This window comes from Manis pentadactyla, chromosome 2 (assembly GCF_030020395.1).
Source record: "Manis pentadactyla isolate mManPen7 chromosome 2, mManPen7.hap1, whole genome shotgun sequence".
Classification (NCBI taxonomy): domain Eukaryota; kingdom Metazoa; phylum Chordata; class Mammalia; order Pholidota; family Manidae; genus Manis; species Manis pentadactyla.
Window position 1 is genome coordinate 130,773,814 of NC_080020.1, and position 16,309 is coordinate 130,790,122.

At 39.7% G+C, this 16,309-nt stretch overlaps 1 protein-coding gene across 3 annotated transcripts in view; it reads left to right on the top strand.

The window, feature by feature from the left end:
- Positions 1-16,309, top strand: part of DNAH5 (dynein axonemal heavy chain 5) — a 257,848-nt gene that overhangs the window by 78,272 nt on the left and 163,267 nt on the right. For all 3 annotated transcript variants that reach the window (XM_057496308.1, XM_036896717.2, XM_057496315.1), the window contains exons 12-15: positions 248-355; positions 4,307-4,392; positions 13,074-13,395; positions 14,503-14,709. In XM_057496308.1, the coding sequence (XP_057352291.1) occupies positions 248-355; positions 4,307-4,392; positions 13,074-13,395; positions 14,503-14,709 (723 nt within the window). The remainder of the gene's footprint in view (positions 1-247; positions 356-4,306; positions 4,393-13,073; positions 13,396-14,502; positions 14,710-16,309) is intronic.

The following is a 16,309-nucleotide window of genomic DNA, read 5'->3' on the forward strand; positions in this document are numbered from 1 at the left end:
TTTTTATGTTTTCCTGAAAAATACATTAAGGCATATTAAATTGCTTTCCAAATGATATCTTTGAATGCACTAGGCAACATTACACTGCCTGTAATAAGCATTAAACAATATGAATAATTAAAGAAATAAAGTTCTTTTAATTTGATTTTTGGGGAATGATTGTCCAGATTCTATATTTAAAGGTCATATTTAAGTGAGTAATGCAAGAATACTAAAACATTGTCTTATTTCTTTCATAACATTTCAGGGTATTATTGGCACCATAAAGAGAAAGGAATATAACTTCTTAGATCAGCGGAAAATGGAATTTGACCAGGATTATGAAGAGTTTTGCAAGCAGACTAATGACCTTCATGTAGGTTGTATAATAAAGATTCCTGTTGAAGGCGCATATTTATTTTTTTCTGTTTTGTATAATGCTGTTAATCATTATGCATTCAGAAGGGAGACGCATTTTCATCATGGAGGTGACTGGTAGCAACCTCGGCCTGCATTTGTGATTTCAGATTAATAATCGAAGGCTATTTTTCACGGATTAAGGGGTCACAAATACAGCTTTGGATAATGATCTGTAATCACAGACTTCTGCATGTCTTCCATGTTAGTTCTTAGAAAATTAACTTTCTCATCTTCTGTTGAAATGTAGTGTCATTACAGTACAGTTATTTGTTTCCATTTGTTTCCTACTTTATAGCAATGATTATGACCAGAGGTAGCGATGCCTGGCAGACGGGACAAAGGCAGGGCTACAGCTGGCCTTAGGACCAGCGGCACCAGGATGACTTAGCACTTGAACCCCTCTTGGTCTTCAGCCCCTTTCTCTCTTACTCCTCCCCTCCCTGTCTACTCCGCAAAACTGGAGACCAGCCATATTGGTTTCCTGCCCATCCGAGCAGCATATGGCCACCAGCCACTTCTGAGATCTTATCATAGGACCAGCCCCAGCTCCAGATTCCTAAGGGAAATGTTGGGTTGATCCGTTCTACTGGGGTGCCTAGCCCTGGTCCTGTCAACTATAGGTGGGTAGGACCCCTTGGGGTGGTTGGGAATATTTGTTATCAGAGGGGATGGAAGGAAGGTAAGGTGGAAAGACAACCCAGTAGGTGTCTCCCTTGGTTCATATACAGACTTGTTTTCATCCCAGTGAGGTGCGAAGTGTACATCTTTCTGATTATAAAAGTAGGTTGCCATTCTGCTACTTCTTTCCTAGAATTTTTGGTTTGAAATAAACTTGTACACTTCCAGGGAAAAAGATCTCTGAGGCATTTTTGGGGGCGTGGGTTCAATGGTAACATAAATACATTTTATTTATAATAAGTAAATTATTATTTTCAGATGTGGTTTTTATTTTATATTTTCTTAAAAAATAGATTAAGCCACATGAAATCATAATAAAGCTAGATAGTTCTGTATGTATTCTTCTTAGCACTTTATAGACATTAATTCATTTAACCATCATAATGACCTAATAAAGTGGGAGCTCTTATCACCCTCGTTTGTGGAGGAGGAGGAAAGCTCAGTGGGTCAGGTGACTTGACTAAAGTGACAGCATAGGGGTTAAACCCTGGTAGTCTGGCTCTAGGATTTGAGGTTTTAACCATTATGCTATAAGACATGTATTAATTGATGGGAAGATACAGGGCCTATAATAATTTAAGCACTGATCTCTTTTGGGGGCTGATTCAGACATGGGATGGTGGGTCTTGATCTCTTGTTGGAAACTGATGGGCAGTGGTGGATTCTGATTCGATGGGCCATGGTGAGGGTTTATTTGTTGTCTTCACCTGTGTTTCCCAGTGGTTTCTCATCACATGGTACTTCAGTAGCTTATGTGTGTGATATAGGTAGATGGTAAACACCAGGTGGGCAGGAATTGTGTTCATTCCTGTTTGTGTCTGCAGGGCCTAGGGGATGATGGCACCTTATACAATTAGAGAGCAAAGGATGTTTGCTGAATTAATGTGTAATGAATGAGTGAATAAGAACTAGTTTATTGCAATTAGACAAGCATTTACTGTACATCAGTTATGAATGGGGCTTTTATGTTGTGGGTAAGAATACAGAAACAAATTGAGTAGCTTTGCCTTCAAAGCTTACAGTCAGACAGAAGCAGACATGTGACATGATTGAGATATAAGTACATATATATTAGAACAGAGTGATGAATATATCATTAAAAACACGAAAATGACAAACTATAAAGGTATAAAATTCTGATTTTGTATCAGGAAGTGAGGATTCAAAGATATAAGGACATAGTGCAAACAATTCCTAAAAAAAACTTATAGGAAGGACAGGCCTGCGAAAGACCAAGAATATAATTTCATAAATAGTCTGCAGCCTGGTTTTAAAGCATTAGTAATAGATACTAGTTCCTATTCTTAATCTTTTTTTTAAAATTCAACACTATTTTTCGTCTTGTCTTCCATTTCAAAAATGGCTCATTCCCTCTTAGTTGGATGACTAGTTTTGTTTTGACTTCTTGTCCCCTTCTTCATTTCTCATGAATTCAGCCCTTGTCTTCGTAAAATCAGGGTGAAAATACTGACTTTCCCACAACTCTGGCTGCAGTAGCCGAGTAGGGCCCCACAACCCAGAACTAATAAGAGGACTAGTATGAAGATGCTATGACTGGATCCTAAAGACTGTGAGAATGGTCCCAGGGCGCAGAGCAAAGGAGGCTCATTCCAGGTCTCAGATGTTTATAGAGAACTCAGCGTGGGTAGAAAAGCAAGGAAGACCAGGTTCACGTTTTAGGGCTCAGGAAATATTTTGTGGTGTCTGAAGTTGAGGGAGGAGGTGGAAGCATTGCAAATATGCCAGTTGTGCATAGTTTCTATTTTTTTTATGTAGTAAAAACATTTGAGTGTTTATTTAAGTAGGGTAATTGTGCTATCTTTAGCACAATTATATACAAAGTGTGGTAATTATATATAAAGTGTGTAAGTGTGTGTGTATATATCTCTTATCACCTCTGAATATTTCTGACTGGTTGTCTTGCCAAATATACTTGTGGGTAAGATCAAGTTCATCTAGATACTAATTCTCACTGCATATGAAACTGGTTTCCCAGTTTTATCACTATATAAACTAATGATCTCTTTAGAATTGTAGAGGCTTAAACCTTCTGTCTGGTAAACTGAGAAAAAAAGGATTTATTGGAACTTTACCTTCAAGCATGAGATATAAAAAAATGAAATAAGTTTTCTGTCTTTTATTTAACTCAGTTTATATTTTAATGACAACTTGGTTCTAAATCTTAGAATGAACAAAGCATCATGTGCTTTGTGTTTTGGTGCAATTTTTTTTTTTGGACAAAATTATCTAGTTGTATAAGATGTGTGAGGTTCTCAGAACAACCCATAATGAAGATCATTTTGGAAAATAGATTTGAGGGCTTTATGAAAAAGATATTTCATATTTAAGTCATTTTTTTAAAACACTTATTTTCTTAGGAGTTATTTATTTATGTTTTTCCTCTAAGGGTCTTGTGGCCCTGAGCTATGGAAGGATCTCTATAGAGTGGCTTTGCATTTCTTCTGCTGGGGCCTGTGATTTTGCCATCCCAGACTAGCTGTTATGTTAGTTCCTTGTGTTAGAGTCCTTGCATTCTGTGTAGTATAAACTCAGCCCCTTCACGTAGGTGTGGCACAGGCATGGGATTTCAGTTGCCATAGGGCAGGCATCAGTGAACTGTGCCGGTGGGCCAAATTCTGCCCTAAATCTTCATGGCTTGTCTGTGGCTGCCTTTGCATGACAGTGGTAGGTGAGTAGGTGTGAAAGAGCCCTATGCCCTACAAAGCTGAAAACAGTTACCATCTGGCCTTTTACAGGGGAAGTTTCAGTCCTGACTGAGGGGACCTGTTTTATCCATTCGCTGGCAGATGCCAAGTCCCCCTGCTGCTTCCCCCAGCATGTGGACAGAATCACTTAACCCCCTTGCATGGGCTGGGCAGCACTTTCAGGGCCCTGCCTTTCTGCAGGGAAGTGTTGAGAGTGTCAGGGCCCCGCAGCTTTTCTGCTTATATGTTGGCAAAACTCCAGCACCCACCCCCAGGCCCTGCAGCAGACCAGGTGCCCGTGGAGCCTGCTGTGGTGCCAGCCCCATGACTGCTTTGACTTGCAGTTCCCTCTTTGTTCTGGTTTTTGGACACTTACCTTTCTTTCAAGTGACTATTACATTTTCTGTTACATTTTGTCCTATATTATGTATGATGTAGAGAACGGGGGGCTCTTTTACCTTGTTGATAAATCACTTTTCCCAGTGCTGACTCATTGCTCATAATCAGACTTTCTTTTATTTTAGAACGAGTTGCAGAAGTTCATGGATGTTACATTCGAAAAGATTCAAAACACAAATCAAGCCCTAAATATGTTAAAGAAGTTTGAAAGGTAAAAATCTGAAATAATATGCTAAGTTCTCTTTTTTGAAATTGGGGTGATATGAACATAATTTAGCTTCTGTTATTATTACTATTATTTCATATCCTAATAGAAAGAAAATCCTTTGTTTGACAACTTGAATAACAAGGTCACAGTATTTAAGTACTCTGGAGGATTAAGAGTTTATTTCCTCTTATTTTTCTGTTTTATTTCCTCTCAGTATTGAAGTACCTTGTGACGGCCTATCATAAGAGCCTTAATGTTTAAGTAACCACAAAAAAAATTCTTACCAGGTTAACAGTTTTGCCTAGATTTTAAACCACTTTATTTTTTTATTTTTATTTTTATTTATTTATTTATTTTTAGATAATTATTTTTTATTGAAGGGTAGTTGACGCACAGTATTACATTACATTAGTTTCAAGTGTACAACACAGTGAAAAACATTTATATACATAATTCTAGGTTCCAGCTATCACCCTACCAAGCTGTTACAATATCTTGACTATATTCCTTATGCTATACATTACATCCTGGTTACTTATTTATTTTACCATTGGAAGTCTGTCCTTTTTTTTTTTGTGAGGGCATCTCTCATATTTATTGATCAAATGGTTGTTAACGACAATAAAATTCTGTATAGGGGAGTCAATGCTCAATGCACAATCATTAATCCACCCCAAGCCTAATTTTCATCAGTCTCCAATCTTCTGAGGTATAACAAACAAGTTCTTACATGGGGAACAAATTCTTACATAATGAATAAGTTACATAGTGAACAGTACAAGGGCAGTCATCACAGAAACTTTTGGTTTTGCTCATGGATTATGAACTATAAACAGTCAGTTCAAATATGAATACTCATTTGGTTTTTATACTTGATTTATATGTGGATACCACATTTCTCTCTTTATTATTATTATTTTTAATAAAATGCTGAAGTGGTAGGTAGATACAAGATAAAGGTAGAAAACATAGTTTAGTGTTGTAAGAGAGCAAATGTAGATGATCAGGTGTGTGCCTGTAGACTATGTGTTAATCCAAGCTAGACAAGGGCAATAAAACATCCACGGATGCAGAAGATTTCTCTCAGAACAGGGGGATGAGGTTCTAAGCCTCGACTATGTTGATCCCCAATTTCTCACCTGATGACCCCCCTGCGACTGTGCCTGTCTTAGGTTGTTCCTCCCTTGAGGAATCTTACCCGTCTCTGGCTAACCAGTCATCTTCCGGGGCCATACAGGGAAATGTAGAGTTGGTAAGTGAGAGAGAAGCCTTATTGTTTGAAATGGTTAGCTTTTATTTCTTTGCATATTTTTGCCCTAAAGCTTCTATGCCCAGCATTTGTCTTGAGGTATCTTTACCACTTGGAAGAATTATGATACTCGGTAAATTTGATATGAGGCATGAATTCTATTTAAGGGTTGTAATTAGGAAGGAAGAAGAAAAGCTATAGAAGTAGCAGGCGGAAGAAAACATGGAAAGATTGATTATTTCTTTGACATATCTTCTTGTAGAGTAACTTCAGCATGTATAGATTTTAAGCTACTACTTAAATTGCGCACACACATTAACATAATAGGAGTATAGTTACGTAACCAAAGCATACCTGTAATTACCAGCCATCTCCAGTGAAACCAAGAAAACCAGTTAGGCACCTTAGGCATTTGTGAAAACTTATCTATGATATGGTGGATATTGTCCAACTGAACTTGAACAGTCTGAGAGAAATCAGACAAATTAAAACAACCCATTCCTGGGGAATGTTCACATCCCTTATGTTCTTTTAACAGTAAATAGTCTGTAGTTGTAAGATTTTGGAGCGCTACAATTTGCACTCCTCCTAATTCTTGGTTGAGTTCCAACAGTATAGATCCAGTCAAATTTGTTGTTTTACTGTATGCACAGGCCAGCTTAGATATCTCCTTCATTCCCATGGCAAGTCCAGGAGCTGGTGGGATGAGTGCATCTACAGCTGTAGCAGTGCGTGGATCTTTGTTGGGGTTTTTTGATGATCATCTTCTGGCATGAGTCTTCCCAAGAGTGCTGATGTTGGAAGTTCTTTTTCATATCGTATCTTAGTTCATTTTCGGGGTAGCCCAATTAGGCTTTGATCTTCTGTATAAATGCAAACAGACCCTTTGCCTACACTTTTATATGCCCTTTATACCCTTGTGTAGAACTCATTGGAGGTTACCACACAGGAACTGCCCTTTTTTTTTTTTTTTTGTTTTTGGTATCACTAATCTACACTTACATGACGAATATTATGTTTACTAGGCTCTCCCCTATACCAGGTCATCCCTATAAACCCCTTTACAGTCACTGTCCATCAGCATAGCAAAATGTTGTAGAATCACTACTTGCCTTCTCTGTGTTGTACAGCCCTCCCTTTTCTCCTACCCCCCATGCATGTTAATCTTAATACCCTCCTACTTCTCCCCCCACCTTATCCCTCCCTACCCACCCATCCTCCTCAGTCCCTTTCCCTTTGGTACCTGTTAGTCCATTCTTGAGTTCTGTGATTCTGGTGCTGTTTTGTTCCTTCAGTTTTTCCTTTGTTCTTATATTCCACAGATAAGTGAAATCATTTGGTATTTCTCTTTCTCCACTTGGCTTGTTTCACTGAGCATAATACCCTCCAGCTCCATCCATGTTGCTGCAAATGATTGGGTTTGCCCTCTTCTGATGGCTGAGTAGTATTCCATTGTGTATATGTACCACATCTTCTTTATCCATTCATCTATCAATGGACATTTAGGTTGCTTCCAATTCTTGGCATTGTAAATAGTGCTGCGATAAACATAGGGGTGCACTGATCTTTCTCATACTTGATTGCTGCATTCTTAGGGTAAATTCCTAGGAGTGCATTTCCTGGGTCAAATGGTAGGTCTGTTTTGAGCATTTTGATGTACCTCCATACTGCTTTCCACAATGGTTGAACTAACTTACATTCCCACCAGCAGCGTAGGAGGGTTCCCCTTTCTCCACAGCCTCGCCAACATTTGTTGTTGTTTGTCTTTTGGATGGCAGCCATCCTTACTGGTGTGAGGTGATACCTCATTGTAGTTTTAATTTGCATTTCTCTGATAATTAGCGATGTGGAGCATCTTTTCATGTGTCTGTTGGCCATCTGTATTTCTTTTTTGGAGAACTGTCTGTTCAGTTCCTCTGCCCATTTTTTAATTGGGTTATTTGATTTTTGTTTGTTGAGGCGTGTGAGCTCTTTATATATTCTGGACGTCAAGCCTTTATCGGATGTGTCATTTTCAAATATATTCTCCCATACTGTAGGGATCCTTTTTGTTCTATTGATGGTGTCTTTTGCTGTACAGAAGCTTTTCAGCTTAATATAGTCCCACTTACTCATTTTTGCTGTTGTTTTCCTTGCCCGGGGAGATATGTTCAAGAAGAGGTCACTCATGTTTATGTCTAAGAGGTTTTTGCCTATGTTTTCTTCCAAGACTTTAATGGTTTCATGACCTACATTCAGGTCTTTGATCCATTTTGAGTTTACTTTTGTATATGGGGTTAGACAATGGTCCAGTTTCATTCTCCTACATGTAGCTGTCCAGTTTTGCCAGCACCATCTGTTGAAGAGACTGTCATTTCGCCATTATATGTCCATGGCTCCTTTATCAAATATTAATTGACCATATATGTCTGGGTTAATGTCTGGATTCTCTAGTCTGTTCCATTGGTCTGTGGCTCTGCTCTTGTGCCAGTACCAAACTGTCTTGATTACTATGGCTTTATAGTAGAGCTTGAAGTTGGGGAGTGAGATGCCCCCTACTTTATTCTTCTTTCTCAGGATTGCTTTGGCTATTCGGGGTCTTTGGTGTTTCCATATGAATTTTTGAATTATTTGTTCCAGTTCATTGAAGAATGTTGCTGTTAGTTTAATAGGGATTGCATCAAATCTGTATATTGCTTTGGGCAGGATGGCCATTTTGACGATATTAATTCTTCCTAGCCACGAGCATGGGATGAGTTTCCATCTGTTAGTGTCCCCTTTAATTTCTCTCAAGAGTGACTTGTAGTTTTCAGAATATAAGTCTTTCACTTCTTTGGTTAGGTTTATTCCTAGGTATTTTTTTGTTTTGATGCAATTGTGAATGGAGTTGTTTTCCTGATTTCTCTTTCTGTTGGTTCATTGTTAGTATATAGGAAAGCCACAGATTTCTGTGTGTTGATTTTGTATCCTGCAACTTTGCTGTATTCTGATATCAGTTCTAGTAGTTTTGGGGTGGAGTCTTTAGGGTTTTTTATGTACAGTATCATGTCATCTGCAAATAGTGACAGTTTAACTTCTTCTTTACCAATCTGGATTCCTTGTATTTCTTTGTTTTGTCTGATTGCCGTGGCTAGGACCTCCAGTACTATGTTAAATAACAGTGGAGAGAGTGGGCATCCCTGTCTAGTTCCCGATCTCAGAGGAAATGCTTTCAGCTTCTCGCTGTTCAATATAATGTTGGCTGTGGGTTTATCATAGATGGCCTTTATTATGTTGAGGTACTTGCCCTCTATTCCCATTTTGCTGAGAGTTTTTATCATGAATGGATGTTGAACTTTGTCAAATGCTTTTTCAGCATCTATGGAGATGATAATGTGGTTTTTGTCTTTGTTTTTGTTGATGTGGTGGATGATGTTGATGGACTTTCGAATGTTGTACCATCCTTGCATCCCTGGGATGAATCCCACTTGGTCATGGTGTATGATCCTTTTGATGTATTTTTGAATTCGGTTTGCTAATATTTTGTTGAGTATTTTTGCATCTACATTCATCAGGGATATTGGTCTGTAGTTTTCTTTTTTGGTGGGGTCTTTGCCTGGTTTTGGTATTAGGGTGATGTTAGCTTCATAGAATGAGTTTGGGAGTATCCCCTCCTCCTCTATTTTTTCGAAAACTTTAAGGAGAATGGGTATTATTTCTTCTCTGTATGTCTGATAAAATTCCGAGGTAAATCCATCTGGCCCGGGGGTTTTGTTCTTTGGTAGTTTTTTGATTACCGCTTCAATTTCGTTGCTGATAATTGGTCTGTTTAGATTTTCTGTTTCTTCCTGGGTCAATCTTGGAAGGTTGTATTTTTCTAGGAAGTTGTCCATTTCTCCTAGGTTTCCCAGCTTGTTAGCATATAGGTTTTCATAGTATTCTCTAATAATTCTTTGTATTTCTGTGGGGTCCGTCGTAATTTTTCCTCTCATTTCTGATACTGTTGATTTGTGTTGACTCTCTTTTCTTCTTAATAAGTCTGGCTAGAGGCTTATCTGTTTTGTTTATTTTCTCGTAGAACCAGCTCTTGGTTTCACTGAGTTTTGCTATTGTTTTATTCTTCTCAATTTTATTTATTTCTTCTCTGATCTTTATTATGTCCCTCCTTCTGCTGACCTTAGGCCTCATCTGTTCTTCTTTTTCCAATTTCGATAATTGTGACATTAGACCATTCATTTGGGATTGCTCTTCCTTTTTTAAATATGCTTGGATTGCTATATACTTTCCTCTTAGGACTGCTTTTGCTGCGTCCCACAGAAGTTGGGGCTTAGTGTTGTTGTTGTCATTTGTTTCCATATATTGCTGGATCTCCATTTTGATTTGGTCATTGATCCATTGATTATTTAGGAGCGTGTTGTTAAGCCTCCATGTGTTTGTGAGCCTCTTTGCTTTCTTTGTACAGTTTATTTCTAGTTTTATGCCTTTGTGGTCTGAAAAGTTGGTTGGTAGGGTTTCAATCTTTTGGAATTTTCTGAGGCTCTTTTTGTGGCCTAGTATGTGGTCTATTCTGGAGAATGTTCCATGTGCACTTGAGAAGAATGTATATCCTGTTGCTTTTGGATGTAGAGTTGTATAGATGTCTATTAGGTCCATCTGCTCTACTGTGTTGTTCAGTGCTTCCGTATCCTTACTTATTTTCTGCCCAGTGGATCTATCCTTTGGGGTGAGTGGTGTGTTGAAGTCTCCTAGAATGAATGCATTGCAGTCTATTTCCCCCTTTAGTACTGTTAGTATTTGTTTCACATATGCTGGTGCTCCTGTGTTGGGTGCATATATATTTAGAATGGTTATATCCTCTTGTTGGACTGAGCCCTTTATCATTATGTAGTGTCCTTCTCTATCTCTTGTTACTTTCTTTGTTTTGAAGTCTATTTTGTCTGATATTAGTACTGCAACCCCTGCTTTCTTCTCGCTGTTGTTTGCTTGAAATATGTTTTTCCATCCCTTGACTTTTAGTCTGTACATGTCTTTGGGTTTGAGGTGAGTTTCTTGTAAGCAGCATATAGATGGGTCTTGCTTTTTTATCCATTCTGTTACTCTGTGTCTTTTGACTGGTGCATTCAACCCATTAACATTTAGGGTGACTATTGAAAGATATGTACTTATTGCCATTGCAGGCTTTAAATTCGTCATTACCAAAGTTTCAAAGTTAGCCTCTTTAGTATCTTACTGCCTAACTTAGCTCACTTATTGAGCTGTTATATACACTGTCTGGAGATTCTTTTCTTCTCTCCCTTCTTGTTCCTCCTCCTTGATTCTTCATATGTTTGGTGTTTTGTGCTGTGCTCTTTCTAGGAGTGCTCCCATCTAGAGCAGTCCCTGTAAGATGTTCTGTAGAGGTGGTTTGTGGAAAGCAAATTCCCTCAGCTTTTGTTTGTCTGGGAATTGTTTAATCCCACCATCATATTTGAATGATAGTCGTGCTGGATACATTATCCTTGGTTCAAGGCCCTTCTGTTTCATTGTATTAAATATATCATGCCATTCTCTTTTGGCCTGTAGGATTTCTGTTGAGAAATCTGATGTTAGCCTAATGGGTTTCCCTTTATACGTGACCTTTTTCTCTCTAGCTGCCTTTAACACTCTTTCCTTGTCCTTGATCTTTGCCATTTTAATTATTATGTGTCTTGGTGTTGTCCTTCTTGGATCCTTTCTGTTGGGCGTTCTGTGTATTTCCGTGGTCTGTTCGATTATTTCCTCCCCCAGTATGGGGAAGTTTTCAGCAATTATTTCTTCTAAGATACTTTCCATCTCTTTTCCTCTCTCTTCTTCTTCTGGGACCCCTATAATACGGATATTGTTCCTTTTGGATTGGTCACACAGTTCTCTTAATATTGTTTCATTCCTGGAGATCCTTTTGTCTCTCTCTCTGTCAGCTTCTATGCGTTCCTGTTCTCTGATTCCAATTCCATCAATGGCCTCTTGCATTCTATCCATTCTGGTTATAAACCCTTCAAGAGTTTGTTTCATTTCTGCGATCTCCTTTCTGGCATCTGTGATCTCCCTCCGGACTTCATCCCATTTCTCTTGCGTATTTCCCTGCATCTCTGTCAGCATGTTTATGATTCTTATTTTGAATTCTTTTTCAGGAAGACTGGTTAGGTCTGTCTCCTTCTCTGGTGTTGTCTCTGTGATCTTTGTCTGCCTGTAGCTTTGCCTTTTCATGGTGATAGGAATAGTCTGTAGAGCTGGGACGAGTGACGGCTGGAAGGACTTCCTTTCTTGTTGGTTTGTGGCTCTCCTTTCCTGGGAGAACAGCGACCTCTAGTGGCTTGTGCTGCGCAGCTGCGCGCAGACAGGGTTTCTGCTTCCTGCCCGGCTGCTATGGAGTTAATCTCCGCTGTTGCTGTGGGCGTGGCCTGGCTCGGGCCGCTGCTCCAAAGTGGGGGAGTCACGTTGGAGCAGGAGCGGCTGGTCGGCTATTTATCTCCGTAAGGGGCCTCCCTGCTCCCTGCAGCCCAGGGGTTAGGGTGCCCAGAGATCCCCGGATTCCCTACCTCTGGATTAAGTGTCCCGCCCTGCCCCTTTATGACTTCCAAAAAGCACCCGCCAGAACAAAACAACGACCATCAAAAAAAAAAAAAGAAATAACTTTTTAAATTAAAAAAAAAAAAAAAATTTTTTTTAAATTAAAAAAAAAAGGTGGTCGCTCGTTTTTCTTTATTCTCCGGTGCCAGCCTCGGGCCTCTGCTCACTGGTCTTGCTGCCCTGTTTCCCTAGTATTGGGGTCCCTATCCCTTTAAGACTTCCAAAAAGCGCTCGCCAAAACAAAACAGCAAAAAAGCAAAAAAAAAAAAAAAGAAAATGGTCGCGCGCTTTTCTTATGTCCTCCGACACCCGGCCTCCAGTGCCTGCTCACTGTTCTTGCTGCCCTGTTTCCCTAGCGTCCAGGGCCCCCTGGGCACGTACTGTGTCTGCACTCTGGCCCTGATGGCTGGGGCTGGGTGTTCGGCAGTCCTGGGCTCCGTCTCCCTCCCGCTCTGCCTGCTCTTCTCCCGCCGGGAGCTGGGGGGAGGGGCGCTCGGCTCCCGCGGGGCCGGGGCTTGTATCTTACCCCCTTCGCGAGGCGCTGGGTTCTCTCAGGTGCGGATGTGGTCTGGATTTTGTCCTGTGTCCTCTGGTCTTTATTCTAGGAAGGGTTGTCTTTGTTATATTTTCATAGATATATGTTGTTTTGGGAGGAGATTTCCGTTGCTCTACTCACGCCGCCATCTTCCGCCCCCTCCCTATTTTTTTATTTTTTAAAATCACTTTACTGAGATATGATCAACGGATTGATACTATTTTGATTTTTTAGATGTGCCAAATAAATATCTCATTCTCTTTGATTAGCATGTGCTCTAAAATCCCTTAACAAAAGAGATTTCTAGGTATCTTCCCACTAATTTGAAACTTTCCCTTTTTTAAAAAAAATCAGATTGAACATACCTAATCTTGGGATTGATGACAAATACCGGCTAATCCTTGTGAACTTCGGGGCTGACATTGATATGATCTCCAAGCTGTATGCCAAGCAGAAAGGCGACCCTCCTTTGGCTCGAGATCAGCCTCCCATTGCTGGGAAGATTCTGTGGGCCCGGCAGCTCTTCCACAGGGTTCAGCAGCCAATGCAGCTTTTCCAGCAGCACCCAGCTGTGCTGCAGACAGCTGAAGCCAAGCCTGTGATTCGCAGGTACAATAGGGTGGCCAAGGCCCTCCTGGAATTTGAGGTTCTCTACCACAGGGCCTGGCTTCAACAGGTGAGTCTTTACCTTTATGCTCTGCACAGACATCTCCATTGTCAAATCAATGGGAAACCCTGTGGCATTATACAGTGCTGTTCTAGAAAGTTGGGCCTGTGAGTTTTTTATAAGACAGGTGTGGTTGAATGTAGGCAATCAGTCAAAAAGTGTCGTATGTCCATGAAAAAAAATAATGATTAATTTTGAAAAAAATTGTCATAAACCAGGTAACTGACACTCATTTTTATTTAATTTACAAACTCCTAAGGGAGAAGATCCTATTTATTGATTTCTTTCCCTGGTTAAATAAGATTTGTTTCTTTCTTTTTCTCCATTAATTTCCTTAATGTGTCATTACACAGTAGTTTATCTGTTAAACCCAGTCTTAAATTTTCTTTGGCTGTACTAGGTTAATCAAGTTATATTTCATACATTATCAACACTCCAATTTATTTGTAGATTGGCAGGAAGTATTTTGGAGAATAAAATTCAGCCCTACAAGGCCTCTAAAATAATATCTCTTTTTGCTGGTTCAAGTTTTGAGCCAATAATGGAGATGTCTCCATAGTGGTATTCATTGCGTTCCTAGATAACTGAAAACTGCGTTTAGTAGGTTTTATGACAGTTTTATTAGGAAAAATAACTGAATACCATTGCCGGTATCAGGGATCTAAATGGCTTTTGAGAAGTCACCACGATTGCATTTTCCGCTTATCTGTCATGTGCGAGAGAATCATGACCCAGGCATTTTGTGGAATTGACTGTAACATCACTGCTGAGAACTTGAAAGCCCTATTTTTTAAAAATTTTGGTATCACTAATCTACAATTACATGAAGAACATTATGTTTACTAGGCTCCCCCCTTCACCAAGTCCCCCTCCCACACCCCATTACAGTCACTGTCCATCAGCGTAGTAAGATGTTGTAGAATCACTACTTGTCTTAAAGGCCCTTTTGAAAGTGAACTTGGGAGAAGAATGAGTGACCCCCTTGTATGTAATTTGAGAAGCTCAAATCCATAGAAGAACACTTAATGGTCCTCCTTCCCAGCAGTGTCAGAGCTGGGTTATCCTGTGTGTGCACTGAATTTGAAATGAGTACTCATGTTGGTCTCTTTCTTACAGACTGAAGAACTTCACCTGGGACTTGAGGCTTCTTTATTGGTGAAGGCTCCAGGCACGGGGAAATTGTTTGTGAACTTTGACCCGCAGATACTCACCCTGTTTAGAGAAACAGAGTGCATGTCACAGATGGGTCTGGAAGTTTCACTGTTTGCAGCTGCACTTTTCCAGAAACGGGATACGTATAAAAAGAACTTCAGTAACATGAAGGTATAGTACTTTCATTTTTTCCCCCTTCCTGGCTAGCCCCAGTTTGCATTAAAAAAAGTCAGGTGGTATGTCACTGTTGAGGAATACAAAGTGCCCAGAACCCCAGGAGGGGAGTGAGGCTACAGTGCTGGCCAGGGTCAGGGCATTACAGATCTCCTGAAGCCCGGCTCTAACTGTGAGTGCACCAGGAAGACAGCCACTGGAGGAATTTGAGAAGGTGAAAAATCCATAGTGTCTTTCACCAAAAAAATCCTTCTTCCTGCTGGGTGGTGAACAAATTTTAAGGAGGTAAGTGTGTCTGTGTGAAGCCCATGTGCAGGCTGGAGGTGATGGTAGCTTGAGCTTGGATGGCCACTGAGTAGCCTGGTGAATTAGAGAATTATGTCTACAGGCAGGCTATGAGAGGGCTTCAGGATGACTCCTTTGTTTTTCACGTGGACAACTCAGTGGATTTACTCAAAGTAGGGCTATTATATATTGTTGTGTAGGTTGTATTCTGCACAGCTTGCTCAATAGCATGCAGTGGCCCAAATGACAGTTCCATTTGTGTTGATGGCAAAGACTGGGACTGGTTATTTTTTGGGGAAAGGAGGGAATCAATAGTTCCCATCTTAAGTAGAGGATAGCTTTTAGAGATTGAAGTGGAGGTGTTATCTATAGATATGTAAGTCTGGAGTTGAGTGAAGAAGTCAAAGTTGAAGGCATACTTTTGAGAGTTATCAGATTATAGTTGCTATTTAAAGTCAGTTCCCTGGATGAGATCTCCAAGGGAGAGAATATAGATAAAGAAGAGTAGAGGGTCTGAGTTGCTACAGTATTAACAGTTCTGATAGGAGGGGATCACTATGCAAATCAAAATATGGACTGGCCTTTGAAGTGGGAGGAAACCAAGTGTCAGGAAGCTAAGTGTAAGAAAAGCATCACAAGGGAGGGACTGGTCACCAGTGACATCTGTTATGCTCAAGATGAGGTTAGAGAGGCAGCCGTGATATTTAATAACCCCGAAGCCATTGTTACAATTTTATAGTGGTTCATATCATAGGATAAGACCAATAAGACCATGCATTTACATAATGTCTTACATTTTAAACTGTTTTCATGTTAATTAGTCCATTTGATCTTTCCACAAGTATGTTAGGTAATCGGGACAGAATACTATTTTATTATTTTGTAGATGATGAAACCGCAGCTCAGAGAGGTTAAATGACTCAGCCAAGGTCTCAAAGCTAACAAATGGCAGAAGTAGGACTAGAACCCAGACTTACAGCCTACTGTAGTTTTCCCATTGCTTCATATTATATTAAAAAGTTAATATTGGCAATGGCAGGCATTCTCAACTGTGGACTCTAGTCAGCAAGTTGGGATTCCCTTTTAGACTTCTCTTTCATGTTGGGAAAATCAATCAGACTATCTACATATTTATAAAGAAAATAGTATTTTTGCTGAGAAGTAATATTTATCAGAATATAAAATTACTGATGTTATTTTTGTCCACAGAACTGCTGTTTCAGTTATCTGTTGTATGTAACAAAAGCCCCAAATGTAATGGTTAAAACAACCAGTTCATTATATCTTATGATTTTGTGGATGAAGAATTTAA